Here is a 25121-nt window from a genome sequence, read left to right on the forward strand (position 1 = left end):
TGTGTGTGTGTGTGTGTGTGTGTGTGTGTGTGTGTGTGTGTGTGTGTGTGTGTGTGTGTGTGTGTGTGTGTGTGTGTGTGTGTGTGTGTGTGTGTGTGTGTGTTGCTTTAACTACTCACTCCCACTAGATCTAGTCTCTATGGAGAAACATTCGAGCATCATCCAGGCCGAAGCCGTTGCCGTGATAGTAGGTCTCATCCTTCTCGCACTGGTCATCACAATCGTTATCCTTCTAGTGATTATCTACATAACGAAGCAAAAGATGAAAGAGAGATCACAATTTACAATCCACGTCTCTCGCAACTTCAAGAACTCGTTTCGAGACAAAGAGACTCCAGTAAGTGATTACGACAGACAATCTCTCAACAATCGACCATTCGATGTGCCAGATCCTCTGACTGAGAGTTTGGACAATCCACTATACCAGCACACCACCTCATTCACAGGTGCTACTAACGAAGTAGCTATAGCTAGTGCTACTAATGAAGTAGCTACAGCTGGTATTACTAATCCACGCAACGAGCAAGGCAACTCTGCTGGTAGTGACGTCTCCATTCCAAGTTTGAAAGAAGTAACTGATTCCGGATCCGTATCGAAACAAGACCTGACAGGAAATGATTACCAGGTACCACTACCATCATCTCCTGCCAAACCTGTTGCCCTCCCACGAGGATCAGCCCAACTCGTATCCCCTCGAAGACCCCCTCCCATGCTGCCAGTAATAATTAAACCAAAGCCGTACAATGGTTCGTCTGTAAATAAACCACCAGTTCCTGGGAAACCCACAATAGCAACGAAGCCGTCCAAACAGCCAGTTCTACCCCCCATTGGGAGACCCCCTGTGGAGAATAAGCCCAATGTCAAACCAAAGCCTAAAGCCTTGCCTCGAAAAATCTAACTATCAAACTTGCGAACATGTTACAATAACATTCTGTATAGTATCTAGTAGCTAAGTTTTTAGAAGTTATGAGAATTGAGCAAACAGAGATTTGATATTAATTTTGTGAGTTTGTCAAACATTGTGTAAAGTTGTCAAATTAGTGAGGCAGATAATTATGTAAAATGTAAATTATAGCTATCTACCTCAGTACATGCATTGCTGACGTAAATCATTCAATTTGTCAATTTGTCAATTCATGCGTACTTTCTATTTTGCATGTCCCATATTGTTTATCTATAATTATAAAAATTCCACTCCCTCTATACCCGCCTCTCATATACACATGCATGCGCACATTACTAATTCATAATTATGCTGAAGTTGGACTAACAAACTCTAACTGAACAATCGCAGAAGGGACAGCCCCTCTCACTACACCACCCCTCTCACTACACCACCCCCTCCCACTACACCACCCCTTCTCACTACACCACCCCCTCTCACTACACTTACACCACCCCTCTCACTACACCACCCCCTCCCACTACACCACCCCTCTCACTACACCACCCCCTCTCACTACACCACCCCCTCTCACTACACCACCCCTCTCACTACACCACCCCTCTCACTATACCTACACCACCCCTCTCACTACACCACCCCTCTCACTACACCACCCCCTCTCACTACACCACCCCTCCCACTACACCACCCCCTCTCACTACACCACCCCTCTCACTACACCACCCCCTCTCACTACACCTACACCACCCCTCTCACTACACCACCCCCTCTCACTACACCACCCCTCTCACTACACCACCCCCTCCCACTACACCACCCCTCTCACTACACCACCCCTCTCACTACACCACCCCCTCTCACTACACCACCCCCTCTCACTACACTACCTGTGACTACTTCTAATAATGTTTTGCTACCAACAGTGCATGGATTAGTATCCGTAGTAACTATCCTAGTGATTGTATTACTTCTCCTCATTATCTTCATCGTTTACCTACTGAGGAATAAGATTAGCAAGATAATACATGTCTTAATATGCTCGACTGAAGCTGTACAAGTACCTAATTCTCTCTCCATACAAGAAAGGGAAGACACCTCAATTTCTGTACAGGATGTGATATATGAAGATATCGCTGAAAGACGCGACATGTTATTGACAAAGAACGAAGCCTACATGTGTGTGTCGACTTCTAGAAAAATAGACAGCCAAAAAATTTACCTTTTACTGAGCAGACCTTTAACATTATCCTGGACTAAATTTGTCGATGTCTTTGTTTACTATTGTATGTATCATTGCTTCGTATACGGAAATTTGTTGTGCATTTGTTACATTTACCCTGACACTTTAATTTGTCTATATAGCATTGTGCAACAGCATTTTGAGTTGCTTAGAAATCTCTATCAATCTGGGAAATCAATGCTGTTTAATAAGCCACCTGTTCTTGGGAAACCCACAATAGGCAGCAATAGAGACGTCCAACAGTTTTACCTCCCTTTGGGAGATCCCCTGTGGAGAGTAAGCCCAATGTTAAACCAAAGCCTTGCCTCGAAATATCTCACTATCGGACTTTTCTTGGTATAGCGAAAATGTTATAATAACATCCTGTTGTAAACTTCTCACTGTTGACGTCCCTTTGTCCAGATCACTCGATATTCAATATGTCATGCAATTCATAAGTATACCTTCCACTAATAATTCCATTCTGCATGTCCCATTCTATAATGAGTATAGCTCTACTTTTAAGTAATACCTCCTCTTGTACTTAGCTAAAGTTGATCTAACAAACTAGCTCTTGTCTTTAAATGAACAATCATGATTCTATTTCTAACTGCTCTGCTCATCAGTGGCTATTGTGATGCTCTCACTTGTACTCAAACAGGTAACTATAAGTTTAAGTAGCATCGAATTATTTTCATACTGTATTCCAACCAATTAGTCCTTCCTACACTGTATCGAGGTCTGTGGTTAGATGGTGATCCTATTACATACAACGATATTCTGATCACCTATCCATCAAATTGTACACGGCCAAACGTTCTTGTTAGATTCAGTGTTTGTGAATACAGTGTTGCACTGGGTGACGGGCAATCATTCCATCTCCTCCTGATCTCAATAGTGCAAGTTATTTCAGACATTTCATTGCTTGGAACAGAGACTCATTGAATAGTTTTATTGACTTTGACCTCACTACAGCAATGGCTGGGATTACTGCTATAGAGCTCAGTTTCTTGAACAGTCCTGCCAATGGAATCAGTTTACCAGAACCTAGACTATTTGTTATTGAATATGCCCCAGGCTATAGAGATCGAAACGAAACAAGTATTTCAACCTGGATATTTGATAATCAAGATCTGGCTCAGACAGACAACCAAATCAGAACTATTAGCATTCAGCCATTCCCACCACTTAGTGCTACGAACCTCAGAATTAGGTTCCAATTCACAGTGCTTCATGATTTTGATTGGGTCTTTCTGAGTGAAATACGATTTTGCACACAGCCTCAACCTCCTTTTCAACTTATCAAGGCTGTCATCCTTCAAACACCATCACATATTATTGTTCAGCCGAGCGCAGACGATTTGAGAAGAGGATCAACAGAGTTAATGTGCACTATTTCCAGTGGAGGTTTGTACACATGGCAGTGGAAGAGCGATAAAAATACAATAGAAATAGAAAAGAAAGGCCACTACACAGTCACCATTGGAGACGGAAGTAGAACAACTAAGTTGAGGATAAACAAACTGGACTTCAGTAATGCTGCTAATTATGAATGTATAGCAACAACAACACACGATGTGGATTTAAAGAACTCAACAACGTATTTAGTGGAGTTTCCAGGTACGTAAGTATCATACTCACATACTCACCTATTACTGTCCATCCTTTCTAGAGCATGTCGTTTCCACATCTGGTGTGTGTGGATATCGACACACAGAAGAGGTTACCTTGACCTGTGAACTCCATGGTTACCAGTCATCACTCTCTCCTCCTGTGTGGCTAAACACAAATGGCAGTGAAATAACCACCACTACAAAATCAAAATACACCATCACTTCTGGTGAAGGGTTGAACGTAATTGTCTCTGAGAATGGAATTACTAACCCGAGTGTGATTGTCATGCTTAGAATTCGAGATCTATCGTTAGCTGATGGAGGTACCTACACGTGTCGTGGTGTCAGAGGAGGGAAAGGTGTCACTCACCTTGCCATTTTAGAAGGAATAGCCCCTCCCAGTACACCACCTTTGACCTCGTTAGCACTCAGTAATGTTTTGCTACCTATAGTGTACGGATTAGTATCTATAGTAACTCTCCTAGTGATTGCATTACTTCTCCTCATTATCTTCATCGTTTACCTACTGAGGAAGATCAACAAAACAAAGAATTCCTTAATACGCTCGACTGAAGCTTTACAAGTACCTAATTCTCTCTCCATACAAGAAAGGGAAGACACCTCAATTTCTGTGCAGGATGTAATATATGAAGAGATTTCCGAAAGACGCGTCGTGTCATTGACAAAGAATGAAGCCTACGTATGTGTGTCGACTCCTCTAGAAAAATAGACAACCAAAAAGTAACTTTTTTTACTTCGTCAATGTGTCTGTGTTTACTATAGTTTGCATTTATGCAAATCCATTTACCCTTAGACTTTATAGCTGTAAACACCCTGTGTGTTACGTTGTGTGTGTGTATGCACGTACAATTGTAGTTTCATTTGAGTTGCTTACAGAAATTCTAGAATGCTGTTAATAAACTACCTGTTCCTGGGAAACCCACAATAGCGACGAAGACGTCCAAATAGCCAGTTCTACCCCCTGTTAGGAAATCCCCTGTGCATGGAGATTAAGCCCAATGTCATCCCAAAGCCTTTCCTTGCCTCGAAATATATAAGTTGCTTGGTATAGCAAACACTTGTTACTCCTTTGAGGTAATGTGATATGTATAGTAGCTAAAAGTTTCCATGCAGAAGAGATCTCATTCATGTACACTGATATTTGTTTTTAGTTGACGTTATTAGTTCAGTACACGTTGACATCCCATGTGCAGGTCATTCGATTGTCATTTGTCACTCCATTATCTGTCCCATATTTGCTTATCTAATGTTAGTTCCACCTCATTCTATATCCACCTCTTCTATGTACATGTAGGTCTACATAGCTAATTTGCAAAAGTTGGACTAACAAACTATTGTCTCTTGAACAATCATGATTCTATTTCTAACTGCTCTGCTCATCAGTGGCTATTGTGATGCTCTCACTTGTAATCAAACTGGTAAGCTTAAGCAGACATTTGAAGACTTATTTTCATGTTATATTTCAACCGATTAGCCCTTCCTACACTGTATCGAGGTCTGTGGTTAGATGGTGATCCAATTGCATACAACGATGTTCTGATCACCTATCCATCAAATTGTACACAGCCTAACATTCTTGCTAGATTCACTGTCTGTGATTACAGTGTTGTACTGGGTGATGGAGCAATCATTCCATCTCCTCCTGATCTCAATAGCTCGAGTTATTTCAGACACTTCATTACTTGGAACAGAGACTCATTGAATAGTTTTATTGACTTTGACCTCACTACAGCAACGGCTGGGATTACTGCTATAGAGCTCAGTTTCTTTAACAGTCCCGCCAACAGAATCAGTTTGCCTGATATTACAATATCAGTAGTTCATTTTGGAACTGTATCGCCCATTGCAAGCTGGATATTTGATAATGAACATCTTGATCAGACAGACAACCAAATCAGAACTATTAGCATTCGGCCATTCAGATCACTTAGTGCTGTGAACCTCAGAATTAGGTTCCAATTTACAGTGTTTCATGATTTTGATTGGGTCTTTCTAAGTGAAGTACGCTTTTGTACAGACCTTCAACTAAACTTACAACCAGAAGTAATATTTCAAATGCCACCATCAAACAATATCCAGCCAGATGCAGAGGACCTGAGAAGAGGATCAACAGAGTTAGTGTGCACTGTTTCTAGTGAAGGATCGTACACATGGCAGTGGAAGAAAGATAATGTTATAATAGTGAATAAAGAGGACTACAGAATCACCATTGGAGATGGAAGTAGAACAACTAAGCTGACAATCAATAATCTAGACTTTAGTGATGCTGCTAAATATGAATGTACGGGAATGACAAGACGAGATGCAAATGTCATGAACTCAGCAGTGTATGTACTGGAATTTCCAGGTACCTAAACATCTTACCAGGAGTACATTAAGTACTCCTGCTCTTACTTATATACATACTGTTTGTTGCTGTCTTCCTTTTTTTAGAGCGTGTCATTACTACACCTGATGTCAGTGGATATCTACAGACTGGAGAGGTTACCCTGACCTGTGAGCTCCATGGTTACCAGTCATCACTCTCTCCTCCTGTGTGGATATAAACACAAATGGCAGTGAAACAAATGACTCTGCCAAATACACTGTGTCCGTGTGTGAAGGAAACAACACCATGATTCTACAGAATGGCACTGTCGTCCCTAGTATCATTTTCAACATCATAATTCACAACCTTTCATTAGCTGATGGAGGTACCTACACGTGTCGTGGTGTCAGAGGAGAGAGTGTCACTCAACTCACAATATTGGAAGGGACTGATCCAAACATGGTATCGCAAACATGCATTTCTACGTCTATAGAGGGTGAGTAAACTGTGACTGAGTTTACTTTCATTATACATTATATATGCCTATTATCAGAAACAATTATAACTTGGTTTCGTATTTATTACTGCAGGTATCACTCCCACTCCATCTCCTGGCAACGAAACTACCACTCGTGTCCCTGTAATGGATGAAACCATTGTCATCATAGCAGCTGCAGTAGGGAGTGTTATTATAGTACTCACAATACTTATCCTCATAATCTTCATCGTTTACCTACTGAGGAAGATCAACAAGATGAAAATACGTTCGACTGAAGCTTTACAAGTACCTAATTCTCTCTCCATGCAAGAAAGGGAAGACACCTCAATTTCTGTGCAGGATGTGACATATGAAGAGATTACCGAAAAAAATGACAAGTTATTGACAAAGAACGAAGCCTATGTGTGTGTATCGACTCCTCTAGAAAATATAAATTAAAATTTCACTGAGCAGACCTTTAACACTATCCTGTGTTGTTTGAATACCATTTACCTGATACTTTAATTTTCTCTATCTGTAAAAACATTTTGTGTGTTACGTGTGTACAATAGTAATTCCATTTAAGAAGCAATCTGAGAATGCTGTTTTATAAAATAAACCACCTGTTCCTGGGAAACCCAATAGCGACAAAGACGTCCAAACAGCGAGTTTAGACCCCCTGTGGAGATTAAGCCCAATGTCAAACGAAAGCCTATAAAGTCGAAATATCTGTAGTATAGAGCGGACATGCATGTTCCATTGAGATCATGTTAGTATGTCTAAGTATTTTGCGATATTAAATTGAGCAACTGAGAGTTGACTCATGAACACTGGTGTTTGTGATTGTTTGTCAAACAGTGACGTTATTTGATAAACTTGTCACTTTAGTATGGGAAGTTATATAAACCATATCATAATTACTCAGTATTACCTCAGTACATCAGTTGTTGACGTCCCTATGTGCAGATCATTCACTTTATCAATTCATGCGTATATAATTTGCTCCATTCTGCCCCCCCATATATATTCTATATATAATGAGTACTGCAACTCTTGTACACATAATTATTCAGTTACTATAATCTGAGCAATCATGATTCTATTTCTAATTTCTAACGGCTCTGCTCATCAGTGGCTATTTGTGATGCTCTCACTTGTAATCAAACAGGTGAGCTTAGGCAGACATTAATTTTGAACATTTATTTTATGCCAATTAGCCCTTCCTACACTGTATCGAGGTATGTGGTTAGATGGTGATCCAATTACATACAACGATGTTCTGATCACCTATCCATCAAATTGTACACGGAGGAGCATTCTTGCTAGATACATTGTCTGTGATTACAGTGTTGTACTGGGTGACGGAGCAATCATTCCATCTCCTCCTGATCTCAATAGTTATTTCAGACATTTCATTGCTTGGAACAGAGACTCATTGAATAGTTTTATTGACTTTGACCTCACTACAGCAACGGCTGGGATTACTGCTATAGAGCTCAGTTTCTTGAACAGTCCTGCCAGTCGAATCAGTTTGCCAGAACCTAGACTATCTGTAGTTGAATATACCCGAAGCCTGAGAGATCGAACCGAAACAAGTATCACAACCTGTATAATTTGATAATCAAGATCTGACTCAGACAGACAACCAAATCAGAACTATTATAGTATTCGGCTATTCACATCACTTAGTGCTGCGAACCTCACACAGCCTCTATCTCCTTTTCAACAACTTAAGGCTGTAATCCTTCAAACACCATCATCAATTATTGTTCAGCCAAGTGCGGACGACCTGAGAAGAGGATCAACAGATATAGTGTGCACTGTTTCCAGTGAAGGATTGTACGTATGGCAGTGGAAGAGAAACAATGCTATTATAGAAAATAGTAAGGACTACAGAATCACCATTGGAGATGGAAGCAGAACAACTAAGTTGACGATTAACAATCTGGACTTTAGTGATGCTGCTGATTATGAATGCATAGCAACAACAACACACGATGTGGATTTAATGAACTCAACAGTGTATTTAGTGGAGTTTCCAGGTACCTAAAATTAATTACTTAATACATGACTAATTAACTTGCTGTTCCTTCCATTCCAGAGCATGTCATTACAACACCTGATGTCAGTGGGTATCTACAGACTGGAGAGGTTACCCTGACCTGTGAGCTCCATGGTTACCATGCAGTCAACACTCTCTCCTCCTGTGTGGCTAAACACAAATGGTAGTGAAACAAATGACTCTGCCAAATACACTGTGTCTGTGTGTGAAGGAAACAAAACAATAATTCTACAGAATGGCACTGTTGTCCCTAATATAATTTTGGACATCACAATTCACAACCTTTCATTAGCCGATGGAGGTACCTACACGTGTCGTGGTGTCAGAGGATTCGGCCACTCACACCACTTAGTGCTGCGAACCTCAGAATTAGGTTTCAATTCACAGCGTTTCATGATTTTGATTGGGTCTTTCTGAGTGAAATAAGATTTTGCACACAGTCTCAACCTCCTTTTCAACTTATTAACGCTGTCATACTTCGAACACCATCATCGATTATTGTTCAGCCAAATGCAGGCGACCTGAGAAGAGGATCAACAGAGTTAGTGTGTACTATTTCGGGTGAAGGATCGTACGTATGGCAGTGGAGGAGAGACAATGCTATCATAATGATGGAAAATGGTGAGTCCTACAGAATCACCATTGGAGACGGAAGCAGAACAACTAAACTGATGATTAACAATCTGGAATTTAGCGATGCTGCTAATTATGAATGCATAGCAAAAACAACACACGATGTGGATTTAATGAACTCAACAGTGTATTTAGTGGAATTTCCAGGTACCTAAATTACTTGATACAAATTGCCATTCTACACCCTGCATGTACTCGTGTACATATTCACCTATTAAATGTATATTGCTGTCCTTCCTTTCTAGAACATGTCGTTTCCACATCTGGTGTGTGTGGGTATCTACAGACTGGAGAGGTTACCCTGACCTGTGAGCTCCATGGTTACCAGTCATCACTCTCTCCTCCTGTGTGGCTGGACTTGGGTGGCAGTGAAATAACCGCATCTACAAAATACACCATCACTTCTGGTGAAGGAGGGAACACCATCGTTTTTGAGAATGGCACTGCTATCCCTAGTGTGATTGTCAGGCTTAGAATTCGAGATCTATCGTTAGCCGATGGAGGGAACTACACGTGTCGTGGTGTCGGAGGAGGAGAGAGTGTCACTCAACTTGTGATTACAGAAGGGACAGCCCCTCCCACTACTGCACTACCTGTGACTACTCAAGGGACGTTAGCACCTAATAATGTTTTGCTACCAACAGTACATGGATTAGTGTCCATAGTAACTATCCTAGTGATTGCATTACTTCTCCTCCTTGTCTTCATCGTTTACCTACTGAGGAAGAAGATCAACAAGATAATAAACTCCTTAATACGTTCGACTGAAGCTGTACAAGTACCTAATTCTCTCTCCATACAAGAAAGGGAAGACACCTCAATTTCTGTGCAAGACGCGACATATGAAGAGATTGCTGAAAGAAGCAACATGTTATTGACAAAGAACGAAGCCTACGTGTGTGTGTCGACTCCTTTAGAAAAATAGACAACCAAAAAAATTAAACTTTTACTGAGCAGCCTTTAACATTATCCTGGACTAATTTGTCACAATGTCTGTATTTACTATTGTTTGTGTATTTGTTATCCATTTACCCTATATACTCTGACACATATATGTGGTTCCATTTGAGTTGCTTTGAAATGTCTATATAATAAACCACCTGTTCCTGGGAAACCCACATGCAATAGCGACAAAGCCGTCAAACAGCCAGTTCTACCCTGTGGAGTTTAAGCCCAATGTCAAACCAAAGCCTAAGCCTCAAAATATGTAATTTGCTTGGTATGTCATAATAACATTGTGTTGAAGTCATGCAGTAGCTATAATACGTACTGTATGTAATTTTTTTGTGAGTATTAAAGAGAATTGAGCAACAGAGAGTTGATTCATGAACACCGTATATCAAACATTGACATTATCTGTATAAAGTTGTCAAATTATTACTGCAGATTATGCAAACTAGCTATGTTATATACCTCAGTACACTGTGACGATGTGCAAATTATTTCAATTTGTCAATTCATGGATGTGTTTGATTGAACCCATTCTTATATGCATACCACATATTTACTTTCTATAATTCCACTCTTAAAAACATCTCTATTTCCGCCTATAATTTTATACATGTAGTCTACTCATAATTTAAAATCGGTTGGACTAACAGGCTCTTAACTGAACAATCATGATTCTATTTCTAACTGCTCTGCTCATCAGTGGCTATTGTGATACTCTCACTTGCACTCAAACAGGTATATAAGTTTAAGTAGCATCGAATTATTTTAATGTTGTATTCCAACCGATTAGTCCTTCCTACACTGTATCGAGGTCTGTGGTTAGATGGTGATCCAATTACATACAATGATGTTCTGATCACCTATCCATCAAATTGTACACAGTATTTTTTTGCTAGCTTCACTGCCTGTGATTATAATGTGGTACTGGGTGACAGAGCAATCATTCCATCTCCTCCTGATCTCAATAGTGCAAGTTATGTCAGATATTTCATTGCTTGGAACAGAGACTCATTGAACAGTTTTATTGACTTTGACCTCACTACAGCAACGACTGGGATTACTGCTATAGAGCTCAGTTTCTTGAACAGTCCTGCCAACAGAATCAGTTTGCCAGAACCTAGACTATCTGTTATTGAATATACCCCAGGCCTTAGGGATCGAAACGAAACAAGTATTACAACCTGGATACTTAATAATCAAGATCTGGCTCAGACAGACAACCAAATCAGAACTATTAGCATTCGGCCATTCCCACCACTTAGTGCTGCAAACCTCAGAATTAGGTTCCAATTCACAGTGCTTCATGATTTTGATTGGGTCTTTCTGAGTGAAATACGATTTTGCACAGACCTTCAACAACCAGAAGTAACATTTCAAACGCCATCATCAAACTATATACAGCCAAGTGCGGGTGATCTGAGAAGAAGATCAACAGAGTTAGTGTGCACTGTTTCCAGTGAAGGTTCATACACATGGCAGTGGGAGAGAGATAATGTTATGATAGTAAATAACGGCGACTACACAATCACCATTGGAGACGGAAGTAGAACAACTAAGCTGACAATCAACAATCTAGACTTTATAAGTGATGCTGCTGAATATGAATGTACGGTAATGACAAGACGAGATGCGAATGTCGTTAATTCAGCAGTGTATGTATTGGAGTTTCCAGGTACCTAAACCTCTTACTTATACATACTGTTTGTTACTGTCTTCCTTTTTTTGGAGCATGTCATTACTACACTTGATGTCAGGGGATATTTACAGACTGGAGAGGTTACTCTGCCCTGTGAGCTCCATGGTTACCAGTCATCACTCTCTCCTCCTGTGTGGCTAAACACAAATGGTAGTGAAACAAATGACTCTGCCAAATACACTGTGTCTGTGTGTGAAGGAAACAACACCATAATTCTACAGAATGGCACTGTCGTCCCTAGTATCATTTTCAACATCACAATTCACAACCTTTCGTCAGCCGATGGAGGCACCTACACGTGTCGTGGTGTCAGAGGAGAGTGTCACTCAACTCACAATATTAGAAGGGACTGATCCAAACATGTTATCACAAACATACATCTCTACGTTTATAGAGGGTGAGTAAACTGTGACTGAGTTTACTTTCATTATACATTTTATATGCCTATTATCAGTAAAAAATTATGACTTGCTTTCTACTGGTTATTATTCTCTCATATTTACTGCAGGTATCACCCCCACTCTACCCCCTAGCAACGAAACTACCACTCGTGTCCCTGTAATGGATGAAACCATTGTCACCATAGCAGCTGCAGTAGTGACTGTTATTATAGTACTCACATTACTTCTCCTCATAATCTTCATCGTTTACCTACTGAGGAAGATCAACAAGATGAAAATACGTTTGACTGAAGTTTTACAAGTACCTAATTCTCTCTCCATACAAGAAAGGGAAGACACCTCAATTTCTGTGCAGGATGTGACATATGAAGAGATTGCCGAAAGACACGACATTTTATTGACAAATAACGAAGCCTACGTGTGTGTATCGACTCCTCTAGAAAATAGAACTTAAAAATACATTTCACTGAGCAGACCTTTAACACTATCCTGTGTTTACTTTTGTTTGCATATACCATTTTACCTGACACTTTAATTTTTCTAGCTGTAAACATTTTGTGTGTTACTTGTGTACAGTAGTAACTCCATTTGAGAAGCAATCTGAGAATGCTGTTAAATAAACCACCTGTTCCTGGGAAACCCACAATAGCGACGAAGACGTCCAAACAGCCACTTGACACCCTGAGGAGATTAAGCCCAATGTCAAACGAAAGCCTATAAAGTCGAAATATCTAATAGCGGACATGCATGTTCCATTGAGATCATATGATATGTATAGTATGTCTAAGTATTTTGCGATATTAAATTGATCAACTGAGAGTTGACTCATGAACACTGGTGTTTGTGATTGTTTGTCAAACAGTGACGTTGTTTGTATAAACTTGTCACTTTAGTGTGGGAAATTATTTAAACCATATCATAATTACTCAGTAATATCTCAGTACATTAGTTGTTGACGTCCCTATTATGTGCAGATCATTCACTTTTTCAATTCATGCGTAATCCTTCCACTAATAATTTGTTCCATTCTGCATACCCCCATTCTGAGTACCGTATAGCGCGAAATTTTCGAGGGGCTTAATTTTCGTGGATTTCGTGGGTTAGCAATCCTACACGAAAATTAAGTCCACGAAAATCGTTCTTTACCTGCTATAACGTGCAAGATCTAAAGGCGTGGCTTCCGGTAAGCAGTCATTCCGCGAACATTGTGCAACGAAATGGCTTTTAGAGGCCAATCCACGAAATATAAGTGCCTCGAAAATTTCGCGCTATACGGTATATACTGCAACTCTTGTACACATATTCATAGCTAAAGTTTTATACTTACACAAACTAGCTCTTGCTCTAATCTGAGCAGTCATGATTCTATTTCTAACTGCTCTGCTCATCAGTGGCTATTGTGATACTCTCACTTGTAATCAAACAGGTAAGCTTAAGCAGACATTTGAAAATTTATTTCATATTGTAATCCAACTGTTTAGTTAACCCTACGATGTATCGAGGTCTGTGGTTAGATGGTGAACCAATTAAATACAACGATGTTCTGATCACCTATCCATCAAATTGTACACAGCCAAACATTCTTGCTAGATACATTGTCTGTGATTACAGGGACGGAGCAATCATTCCAGCTCCTCCTGATCTCAATAGTGCAAGTTATTTCAGACATTTCATTACTTGGAACAGAGATTCATTGAATAGTTTTATTGACTTTAACCTCACTACAGCAACAGCTGGGATTACTGCTATAGAACTCAGTTTCTTGAACAGTCCAGTCAACGGAATCAATTTGCCAGAACCTATGCCCCAAGCCTGAGAGATCGAAGTGAAACAAGTATAACAACCTGGATATTTGATAATCAAGATCTGGCTCAGGCAGACAACCAAATCAGAACTATTAGCATTCGGCTACTCACACCACTTAGTGCTGCGAACCTCAGTTAGGTTCCAATTCACAGTGCTTCATGATTTTGATTGATTTTTTCTAAGTGAAATACGGTTTTGCACACAGCCTCAACCTCCTTTGAAGGATCGTACGTATGGCAGTGGAAGAGAGATAAAAATACAATAGGAAAGAATGGAATAGAAAAGAAAGGCCACTACACAGTCACCATTGGAGACGGAAGTAGAACTACTAAGTTGAGGATAAATAAACTGGACTTCAGTAATGCTGCTAATTATGAATGCATAGCAGCACAGAAACTGAATGTGGGTTTAAAGAACTCAACAACGTATTTAGTGCAGTTTCCAGGTACGTAAGTATCATACTAACATACTCACCTATTACTGTCCATCCTTTCTAGAGCATGTCGTTTCCACATCTGGTGTGTGTGGATATCGACACACAGAAGAGGTTAACTTGACCTGTGAGCTCCATGGTTACCAGTCATCACTAGCTCTCTCCTCCTGTGTGGCTGGACTTGGGTGGCAGTGAAATAACCACCACTACAAAATACACCATCACTTCTGGTGAAGGTTTGAACACAATTATTTCTGAGAATGGAATTACTAACCCTAGTGTGATTGTCAGGCTTAGAATTCTAGATCTATCGTTAGCTGATGGAGGTACCTACACGTGTCGTGGTGTCAGAGGAGGAGAGAGTGTCACTCAATTTGCCATTTTAGAAGGAGCAGCGCCTCCCACTACACCACCCCCTCTCACTACACCACCTTTGACCTCTCAGCGTTCGTTAGCACCTAGTAATGTTTTGCTACCTATAGTATATGGATTAGTATCCATAGTAACTATCCTAGTGATCGCGTTACTTCTCCTCGTTGTCTTCATCATTTACCTACTGAGGAAAGTCAACAAGACAAAGAATTCCTTAATACGCTCGACTGAAGCTGTACAAGTATCTAATTCGCTCTCCATACAAGAAAAAGAAGACACCTCAATTTATGTGCGGGATGTGATATATGAAGAGATTTCCAAAAGACGCGTCGTGTCATTGACAAAGAACGAAGCCTATGTGTGTGTGTCGACTCCTCTAGAAAAATAGACAACCAAAAAATAACTTTTTTACTTTGTAAATGTGTCTGTGTTTACTATATAGTTTGTGCATTTATGCAAATCCATTTACCCTTAGACTTTACAGCTGTAAACACCCTGTGTTACGTTGTGTGTTTGTATGCATGTACAATGGTATTTTCATTTGAATTGCTTACAGAAATTCTAGCAATCTGAGAATGCTATTAAATAAACCACCTGTTCCTGGGAAACCCACAATAGCGACGAAGACGTCCAAACAGCCACTTAGACCCCCTGTGCATGGAGATTAAGCCCAATGTCAAACCAAAGCCTTGCCTTGCCTCAAAATATATATAACTATATAATCTAACTTGCTTGGTATAGCAAACATTCGTTACTCCTTTGAGGTAATGTGATATGTAGCTAATCAAGAAGAAATCTGATTCATGTACACTGATATTTGTTTTTAGTTGACATTATCGGTAATTATAGCTCAGTACACATTGACGTCCCATGTGCAGGTCATGCGATTGTCATTTGTCATTTCACTTTCCATTATCTATTACACATGTCCCATATTTGCTTATCTATGATAATTCCACCTCATGCATTCTATATCCGCCTCTCTTATGTGCATGTACATCACTAATTCGCAAAAGTTGGACTAACAAACTATTGTCTCTTGAACAATCATGATTCTATTTCTAACTGCTCTGCTCATCAGTGGCTATTGTGATGCTCTCACTTGTAATCAAACAGGTAAGGCTTAAGCAAACATTTGAAGACTTATTTTCATGTTGTATTTCAACCGATTAGCCCTTCCTACACTGTATCGAGGTCTGTGGTTAGATGGTGATCCAATTACATACAACGATGTTCTGATCACCTATCCATCAAATTGTACACAGAGACACTTTTTTGCTAGATTCACTTGTGATTACAGTGTTGTACTGGGTGACGGAACAATCATTCCATCTCCTCCTGATCTCAATAGTTCAAGTTATTTCACCCACTTCATTACTTGGAACAGAGACTCGTTGAATAGTTTTATTGACTTTAACCTCACTACAGCAACGGCTGGGATTACTGCTATAGAGCTCAGTTTCTTTAACAGTCCAGTCAACGGAATCAGTTTGCCAGAACCTAGACTATCTGTTATTGAATATGCCCCAGGCCTGAGAGATCGAAACGAAACAAGTATTATAACCTGGGTATTTGATAATCAAGATCTTGATCAGACAGACAACCAAATCAGAACTATTAGCATTCGGCCACTCACACCACTTAGTGCTGCAAACCTCAGAATAAGGTTTCAATTTACAGTGCTTCATGATTTTGATTGGATCTTTCTGAGTGAAATACGATTTTGCACACAGCCTCAACCTCCTTTTCAACAACTTAAGGTTGTCATCCTTCAAGCACCATCATCAATTGTTGTTCAGCCAAGTGCAGACGACCTGAGAAGAAGATCAACAGAGTTAGTGTGCACTGTTTCCAGTGAAGGTTCGTACACATGGCAGTGGAAGAGAAATAACACTTTTTTAGAAAATAATGGTGACTACACAATCACCATTGGAGACGGAAGTAGAACTACTAAGTTGACGATTAACAATCTGGACTTTAGTGATGCTGATAATTATGAATGCATAGCAACAACAACACAGGATGTGGATTTAATGAACTCAACAGTGTATTTAGTGGAGTTTCCAGGTACCTAAATTACTTGATAACAACTTTCCCTTCTACACCCTGCATGTACTCGTGCACATATTCACCTATTAAATATATATTGCTGTCCTTCCTTTCTAGAGCATATCGTTTCCACATCTGGTGTGTGTGGGTATGACTATCTACAGACTGGAGAGGTTACCCTGACCTGTGAGCTCCATGGTTACCAGTCATCACTCTCTCCTCCTGTGTGGCTGGACTTGGGTGGCAGTGAAATAACCGCATCTACAAAATACAACATCACTTCTGGTTCAGGAGGGAACACAATTGTCTTTGAAGATGGCACTGCTATCCCTAGTGTGATTGTTAGCCTTACAATTCACAATCTATCATCAGCCGATGGAGGGAACTACACGTGTCGTGGTGTCAGAGGAGGAGAGAGTGTCTCTCAACTTGTGATTGCAGAAGAGACAGCCCCTCCCACTACACCACCCCCTCTCACTACACCACCCCCTCCCACTACTGCACTACCTGTGACTACTCAGGGCACGTTAGCATCTAATAATGTTTTGCTACCAACAGTACATGGATTAGTATCCATAGTAACTATCCTAGTGATTGCATTACTTCTCCTCATTGTATTCATCGTTTACCTACTGAGGAAGAAGATCAACAAGATAATACATTCCTTAATACGTTCGACTGAAGCTGTACAAGTACCTAATTCTCTCTCCATACAAGAAAGGGAAGACACCTCAATTTCTGTGCAGGATGTGACGTATGAAGAGATTGCCGAAAGAAGCATCATGTCATTGACAAAGAACGAAGCCTACGTGTGTGTGTCGACTCCTTTAGAAAAATAGACAACTAAACTTTTACTGAGCAGTCCTTTAACTTAATCCTGACTAATTTGTCAATGTCTGTATTTAGTATTGTTATGTGCACTTGCATAATTATCCATTTACTGTATATACCCTTTACCCTGATACGTATAATATGTGGTTCCATTTGAGTTGCTTTGAAATGTCTATATATAGCAATCTGAGAATGCTGGTTATTGACAAAGAACGAAGCCTACGTGTGTGTGTCGACTCCTCTAGAAAATAGAAATTAGAAATTAACATTTCACTGAGCAGACCTTTAACACTACCCTGTGTTTGAATACCATTTACCTGATACTTTAATTTTCTCTAGCTGTAAACATTTTGTGTGTTACGTGTGTACAATAGTAACTCCATTTGAGAAGCAATCTGAGAATGCTGTTTTATAAAAACCACCTGTTCCTAGGAAACTCACAATAGCGACAAAGACGTCCAAACAGCGAGTTAGACCCCCTGTGGAGATTAAGCCCAATGTCATTAGTATGTTAAGTATTTTTGCAAGTTGCTATATTAAATTAATCAACTGAGAGTTGACTCATGAACACTGGTGTTTGTGTTTGTTTGTCAAACATTGACGTTGTTTGTAAACTTGTCACTGTAGTGTGGGAAATTATTTAAACCATATCATAATTACTCAGTAATACCTCAGTACATCAGTTGTTGACGTCCCTATTATGTGCTGATCATTCACTTTTTCCATTCATGCGTATACCTTCCACTATATAATGAGTAGATACTGCAACTCTTGTAAAAATATTCATAGCTAAAGTTGTACTAACACAAACTAGCTCTTGCTCTAATCTGAGCAGTCATAATTCTATTTCTAGCTGCTCTGCTCATCAGTGGCTATTGTGATGCTCTCACTAATTGTAATCAAACAGGTAAATTTAACAGACATTAGAAAATTTATTTCATGTTGTATTCCAACCAATTAGTTCTTCCTACACTGTATCGAGGTCTGTGGTTAAATGGTGGTGAAGTAATTAGATTCAACGATATTCTGATCACCTATCCATCAAATTGTACACAGCCTAACATTCTTGAAAGATTCACTGTCTGTGATTACAGTGTTGTACTGGGTGACGGAGCAATCATCCCATCTCCTCCTGATCTCTATAGTTCACGTTATTTCAGACATTTCATTACTTGGAACAGAGACTCATTGAATAGTTTTATTGACTTTGACCTCACTACAGCAACGGCTGGGATTACTGCTATAGAACTCAGTTTCTTGAACAGTCCTGCCAGTGGAATAAGTTTGCCAGAACCTAGACTATCTGTAGTTGAATATAAACGTGGCCTTAGTGTTCGAAACGAAACAAACTTTAAAACCTGGGTATTTGATAATCAAGATCTTGATCAGACAGACAACCAAATCAGAACTATTAGCATTCGGCCATTCCCACCACTTAGTGCTACGAACCTCAGAATTAGGTTCCAATTCACAGTGTTTCATGATTTTGATTGGATCTTTCTGAGTGAAATACGATTTTGCACACAGCCTCAACCTCCTTTTCAACAACTTAAGGCTGTCATCCTTCAAGCACCATCATCAATTGTTGTTCAGCCAAGTGCAGACGACCTGAGAAGAAGATCAACAGAGTTAGTGTGCACTGTTTCCAGTGAAGGATCGTACGTATGGCAGTGGAAGAGAGACAATGGTATCATATTAATGGAAAATAATGGGGACTACAGAATCACCATTGGAGATGGAAGCAGAACAACTAAGTTAATTGACGATTAACAATCTGGACTTTAGTGATGCTGATAATTATGAATGCATAGCAACAACAACACACGATGTGGATTTAATGAACTCAACAGTGTATTTAGTGGAGTTCTCAGGTACCTAAATTACTTAATACATGACTAATTAACTTGCTCTTCCTTCCATTCTAGAGCGTGTCATTACTACACCTGATGTCAGTAGATATCTACAGACTGGAGAGGTTACCCTGACCTGTGAGCTCCATGGTTACCAGTCATCACTCTCTCCTCCTGTGTGGCTGGACTTGGGTGGCAGTGAAATAACTACCACTACAAAATACACTCTGTCTTTGCATGCATGAAGGACTCAACACCATAATTCTACAGAATGGCACTGTCGTCCCTAGTATTATTTTGGACATCACATTTCACCACCTTTCATCAGCCGATGGAGGTAACTACACGTGTCGTGGTGTCAGAGGAGAGAGTGTCACTCAACTCACAATATTAGAAGGGACTGATCGATACATATTATCCCAAACAAGAATTTCTACGTCTATAAAGGGTGAGTAAACAGTGACTGAGTTTATATTTATTATTATTTTGTTTTTTGATTCAGGTATCACCCCCACTTCATCCCCTGGCAACGAAACCATTGTCACCATAGCAGCTGCTGTAGTGACTGTTATTATAGCACTCACAATACTTCTCCTCATAATCTTCATCGTTTACCTACTGAGGAAGAAGATCAACAAGATACTACATTTCTTAATACGCTCGACTGAAGCTGTACAAATACCTAATTCTCTCTCCATACAAGAAAGGGAAGACACCTCAATTTCTGTGCAGGATGTGACATATGAAGAGATTGCTGAAAGAAGCGTCATGTCATTGTCAAAGAACGAAGCCTACGTGTGTTTGTCAACTCTTCTAGAAAAATAGACCAACCGAAAAGTTATTAACATTATCCTGGATAAATTTTTTAATGTTTGTGTTAACCATTGTTTGTATTAGTTTATTTGTGAATTAGTTTGTTCAAATCCATTTACCCTAACACTTTAATTTGTCTATAGCTGTAAACTAGCCTCCTTCTCAGGCGTCTTTTCGAGTATGGATGAAGTGGTGATGGGGACAAGGCTATAGCTGTATATATTATGTTGTGTGTTGCTTACAGAATATATATAGCTACCAATCTGAGAATACTGTTTAATAAACCTGTTCCTGGAAAACCCACTATAACAACGAAGCCGTCCAAACAGCCAATTTTACGAACTGTATGTAATTTTTGTGTAAGTAAGAAAATTGAGCAACAGAGTTGAAGTTCATGAGCACCGTATATCAAACATTGACATTTTATGTATAAAGTTGTCCTGCAGATTATGTAAACTAGCTTTATATCTCAGTAAACTGTTGACGATGTGCAAATTATTTCAACACATTCAATTTGTCAATTCAAGGTGTTTAATTGAACCCATTCTCATATGCATGCCGCATATTGGTTTCTATATACCACTCTTAAAAACACCGCCTATAATTTTATACATGTACTCATAATTTAAAATCGGTTGGACTAACAGGCTCTTAACTGAACAATTATGATTCTATTTCTAACTGCTCTGCTCATCAGTGGCTATTGTGATGCTCTCACTTGTAATCAAACAGGTAAATTTAAGCAGACATTTGAAGACTCATTTTCATGTTGTATGTTCCAACCGATTAGCCCTTCCTACACTGTATCAAGGTCTGTGGTTAGATGGTGATTCAATTACATACAACGATGTTCTGATCACCTATCCATCAAATTGTACACAGGGAAACTTTCTTGATAGATTCACTGTCTGTGATTACAGTGTTGTACTGGGTGACGAAGCAATCATTCCATCTCCTCCTGATCTCAATAGTTTAAGTTATTTCGTTACTTGGAACAGAGACTCATTGAATAGTTTTATTCACTTTGACCTCACTACAGCAACGGCTGGGATTACTGCTATAGAACTCAGTTTCTTGAACAGTCCTGCCAACGGAATCAGTTTGCCAGAACCTAGACTATCTGTTATTGAATATAACCGAGGCTTTAGCGACCGAACCGAAACAAGTATTTAGGTTCCAATTCACAGTGTTTCATGATTTTGATTGGGTTTTTCTAAGTGAAGTACAATTTTGCACAGACCTTCAACCACCTCTTCAACTTATTAATGTCATTTTTCGAACACTATCATCAATTATTGTTCAGCCAAGTGCAGACAATTTGAGAAGAGGATCAACAGAGTTAGTGTGCACTATTTCGGGAGAAGGATCGTACGTATGGCAGTGGAAGAGAGACAACACTTTTTTAGAAAATAATGGTGACTACAAGATCACCATTGGAGACGGAAGTAGAACTACTAAGTTGACGATTAACAATCTGGACTTTAGTGATGCTGATAATTATGAATGCATAGCAACAACAACACACTATGTGGATTTAAGGAACTCAACAGTGTATTTAGTGGAATTTACAGGTACCTAAACAAATTGCCATTCGATCTTCACCCTGCATGCACTCATCCACATATTCACCTGTTAAATGTATATTGCTGTCCTTCCTTTCTAGAGCATGTCGTTTCCACATCTGGTGTGTGTGGATATGAGACTGGAGAGATTAACCTGACCTGTGAGCTCCATGGTTACCAGTCATCACTCTCTCCTCATGTGTGGCTAAACACAAATGGCAGTGAAATAACCACATCTACAAAATACACCATCACTTCTGATGAAGGATCGAAGACAATTGTTTTTGAGAATGGCACTGCTATCCCTAGTTTAATTGTCAGCCTTACGATTCGAAATCTATCATCAGCCGATGGAGGGAACTACACGTGTCGTGGTGTCAGAGGATGAGAGAGTGTCACTCAACTTGTGATTGCAGAAGGGACAGCCCCTCCCACTACACCACCCCCTATCACTACGGCACAACCTTTGACTACTCAGCGCACGTTAGCACCTAATAATGTTTTGCTACCAACAGTACATGGATTAGTATCCATAGTAACTATCCTAGTGATTGCATTACTTCTCCTTATTGTATTCATCGTTTACCTACTGAGGAAGAAGATCAACAAGATAATACATTCCTTAATATGCTCGACTGAAAAGCTGTACAAGTACCTAATTCTCTCTCCATACAAGAAAGGGAAGACACCTCAATTTCTGTGCAGGATGTGACATATGAAGAGATTACCGAAAGAAGCGTTATGTCATTGACAAAGAACGAAGCCTACGTGTGTGTGTCGACTCCTCCTCTAGAAAAATAGACAGCCAAAAAATTAAACTTTTACTGCATGAGCAGCTCTTTAACATTATCCTTGACTAATTTATCATTAAATTTTGTGCATAATTCTATTTAGTACCCTGACACTTTAGATTTGTCTATATATAGCTTATAAACATACTGTGTGTCGTATTGTGTGTGTGTGTACTTCTATATGAGTTGCTTCACACACATTCTAGCAATTTGAGAATAAACCACCTGTTCCTGGGAAACCCACAATAGCGGCGAAGCCATTCAAATAGCCATTTATACCCTGTGGAAATTAAGCCCAATGTCAAACCAAAGCCTTATTTAACTATATTGCTTGCTTGAGCAAAAATGTTCAGATCTACAGGCATGTGATAATGTAGTAGATAAGCATTATTTTTTTGAAGTGGGGATAATATTGAGCAACAGAGATTTGATTCATGAACACTGATATTTGTTTTTATTGATGTCATCAGCGATATATACCTCAGCACACGTTGATGTCCCTATATGTGCTGATCATTCGATTTGTCGATTTGTCAATTCATGCATGCGTACTTTCCATTTTATATGTCCCATATTTGCTATAATGAATAGTCCCACCCCTTTTCTATATATAGGCCTGTCATACATGCATAACTGTACATCACTAATCCATCATGCTGAAGTTGGTCTTGTCTTTAACTGAACAATCATGATTCTATTTCTAACTGCTCTGCTCATCAGTGGCTATTGTGATGCTCTCACTTGTAATCAAACAGGTAAATTTAGGCAGACATTTGAAGAATTTACTTTACTTTACTGTTTTAGTGAACCCTCCGACGTATCGACGTCTGTGGTCTGATAATGTGAATGATTACAATGATGTTACCATCACCTATCCACCAAATTGTATGCGGCAAAATCTCCATGAAATCTGTGACTACGATGTGGTACTGGGTGATGGAGCAATCATTCAATTTCCTCCTGATCTCAATAGTTCAAGTTATTTTGAGCATTTCATTGGGATCAGCAACTCAATGAATTCGTATATTGACTTTGACCACACTACAGTAATGGCTGGGATTACAGCTATAGAGCTCAGTTTCTTGAACAGTCCTGCCAACAGAATCAGTTTGCCAGACATTGCAATATCAATAGTCATTAACAGTAGAACTGTAACGACTATTGCAAACTGGATACTTGACAATCAAGATCTGACTCAGACAGACAACCAAATCAGAACTATTAGCATTCGGCCATTCACACCACTTAGTGCTGTGAACCTCAGAATTAGGTTTCAATTTACAGTATTTCATGATTTTAATTGGATCTTTCTAAGTGAAGTACGCTTTTGTACAGACCTTCAACCAAACTTACAACCAGAAGTAACATTTCAAATACCACCATCAAACAATATACAGCCAAGTGCAAAGGACCTGAGAAGAGGATCAACAGAGTTAGTGTGCACTGTTTCCAGTGAAGGTTCGTACACATGGCGGTGGGAGAGAGATAACAATATGATAGAAAATAAAGGGGACTACAGAATAACCATTGGAGATGGAAGTAGAACAACTAAGTTGACGATCAACAAACTAGGCTTTAGTGATGCTGCTGAATATGAATGTACGGGAATAACAAGACTGGATGCGAATGTCATGAACTCCACAGTGTATGTATTGGAGTTTCCAGGTACTTAAATATAAAACTACTACAACTATAATAATTGCATGCTGTTTATTCCATTTTATAGAGCGTGTTATTACTACGCCTGGTGTAAGTGGGTATCTACAGACTGGAGAGGTTACCCTGACCTGTGAGCTCCATGGTTACCAGTCATCACTCTCTTCTCCTGTGTGGCTAAACACAAATGGCAGTGAAACAAATGACTCTACCAAATACACTGTGTCCGTGTGTGAAGGAAACAACACAATAACACTACAGAATGGCACTATTGTCCCTAGTATTATTCTGAGCATAACAATTCACAACCTTTCATTAGCTGATGGAGGTGCCTACACGTGTCGTGGTGTCAGAGGAGAGAGTGTCACTCAACTCACAATATTAGAAGGGACTGATCCAAACATGTTATTGCAAACATGCATTTCTACGTCTATAGAGGGTAAGTAAACTGTGACTGAGTTTACTTTCATTATACATTATATATGCTTATTATCAGAAACAATTATAACTTAGTTTTGTATTTATTACTGCAGGCATCACTCCCACTCCATCCCCTGGCAACGAAACTACCACTCGTGTCCCTGTAATGAACGAAACCATTGTCATCATAGCAGCTGCAGTAGGGAGTGTTATTATAGTACTCACAATACTTCTCCTCATAATCTTCAT

At 39.5% G+C, this 25121-nt stretch overlaps 2 protein-coding genes and 1 long non-coding RNA gene across 8 annotated transcripts in view; all 3 read left to right on the forward strand.

The window, feature by feature from the left end:
* The window catches only part of LOC135343330 (uncharacterized), a 26348-nt gene extending 15793 nt beyond the window's left edge, over positions 1 to 10555 (forward strand). For 5 of the 6 annotated variants that reach the window (XR_010397131.1, XR_010397129.1, XR_010397130.1 and 2 more), the window contains one exon: positions 129 to 1125. This is a non-coding gene — a long non-coding RNA (uncharacterized LOC135343330). Of the gene's footprint in view, positions 1 to 128; positions 1126 to 10542 lie in introns of those variants that run through there. The other variant, XR_010397128.1, reaches the window with a different exon arrangement.
* LOC135343327 (uncharacterized) lies at positions 5074 to 7104 on the forward strand. The gene is made up of 2 exons (XM_064540336.1): positions 5074 to 6564; positions 6659 to 7104. The coding sequence occupies exon 1, from the start codon at positions 5213 to 5215 to the stop codon at positions 6113 to 6115; it is 903 nt and encodes a 300-aa protein (XP_064396406.1). The 5' UTR covers positions 5074 to 5212; the 3' UTR covers positions 6116 to 6564; positions 6659 to 7104.
* A 5465-nt stretch (positions 10556 to 16020) lies between the features above and the next one.
* Positions 16021 to 17788, forward strand: LOC135342461 (uncharacterized). The gene is made up of 2 exons (XM_064539192.1): positions 16021 to 16967; positions 17067 to 17788. Exons 1-2 carry the CDS (start codon positions 16052 to 16054, stop codon positions 17786 to 17788), a joined length of 1638 nt encoding a protein of 545 aa, XP_064395262.1. The 5' UTR covers positions 16021 to 16051.
* Positions 17789 to 25121: the final 7333 nt, after the last annotated feature.

Source organism: Halichondria panicea, chromosome 10 (assembly GCF_963675165.1).
Source record: "Halichondria panicea chromosome 10, odHalPani1.1, whole genome shotgun sequence".
Taxonomy (NCBI): domain Eukaryota; kingdom Metazoa; phylum Porifera; class Demospongiae; order Suberitida; family Halichondriidae; genus Halichondria; species Halichondria panicea.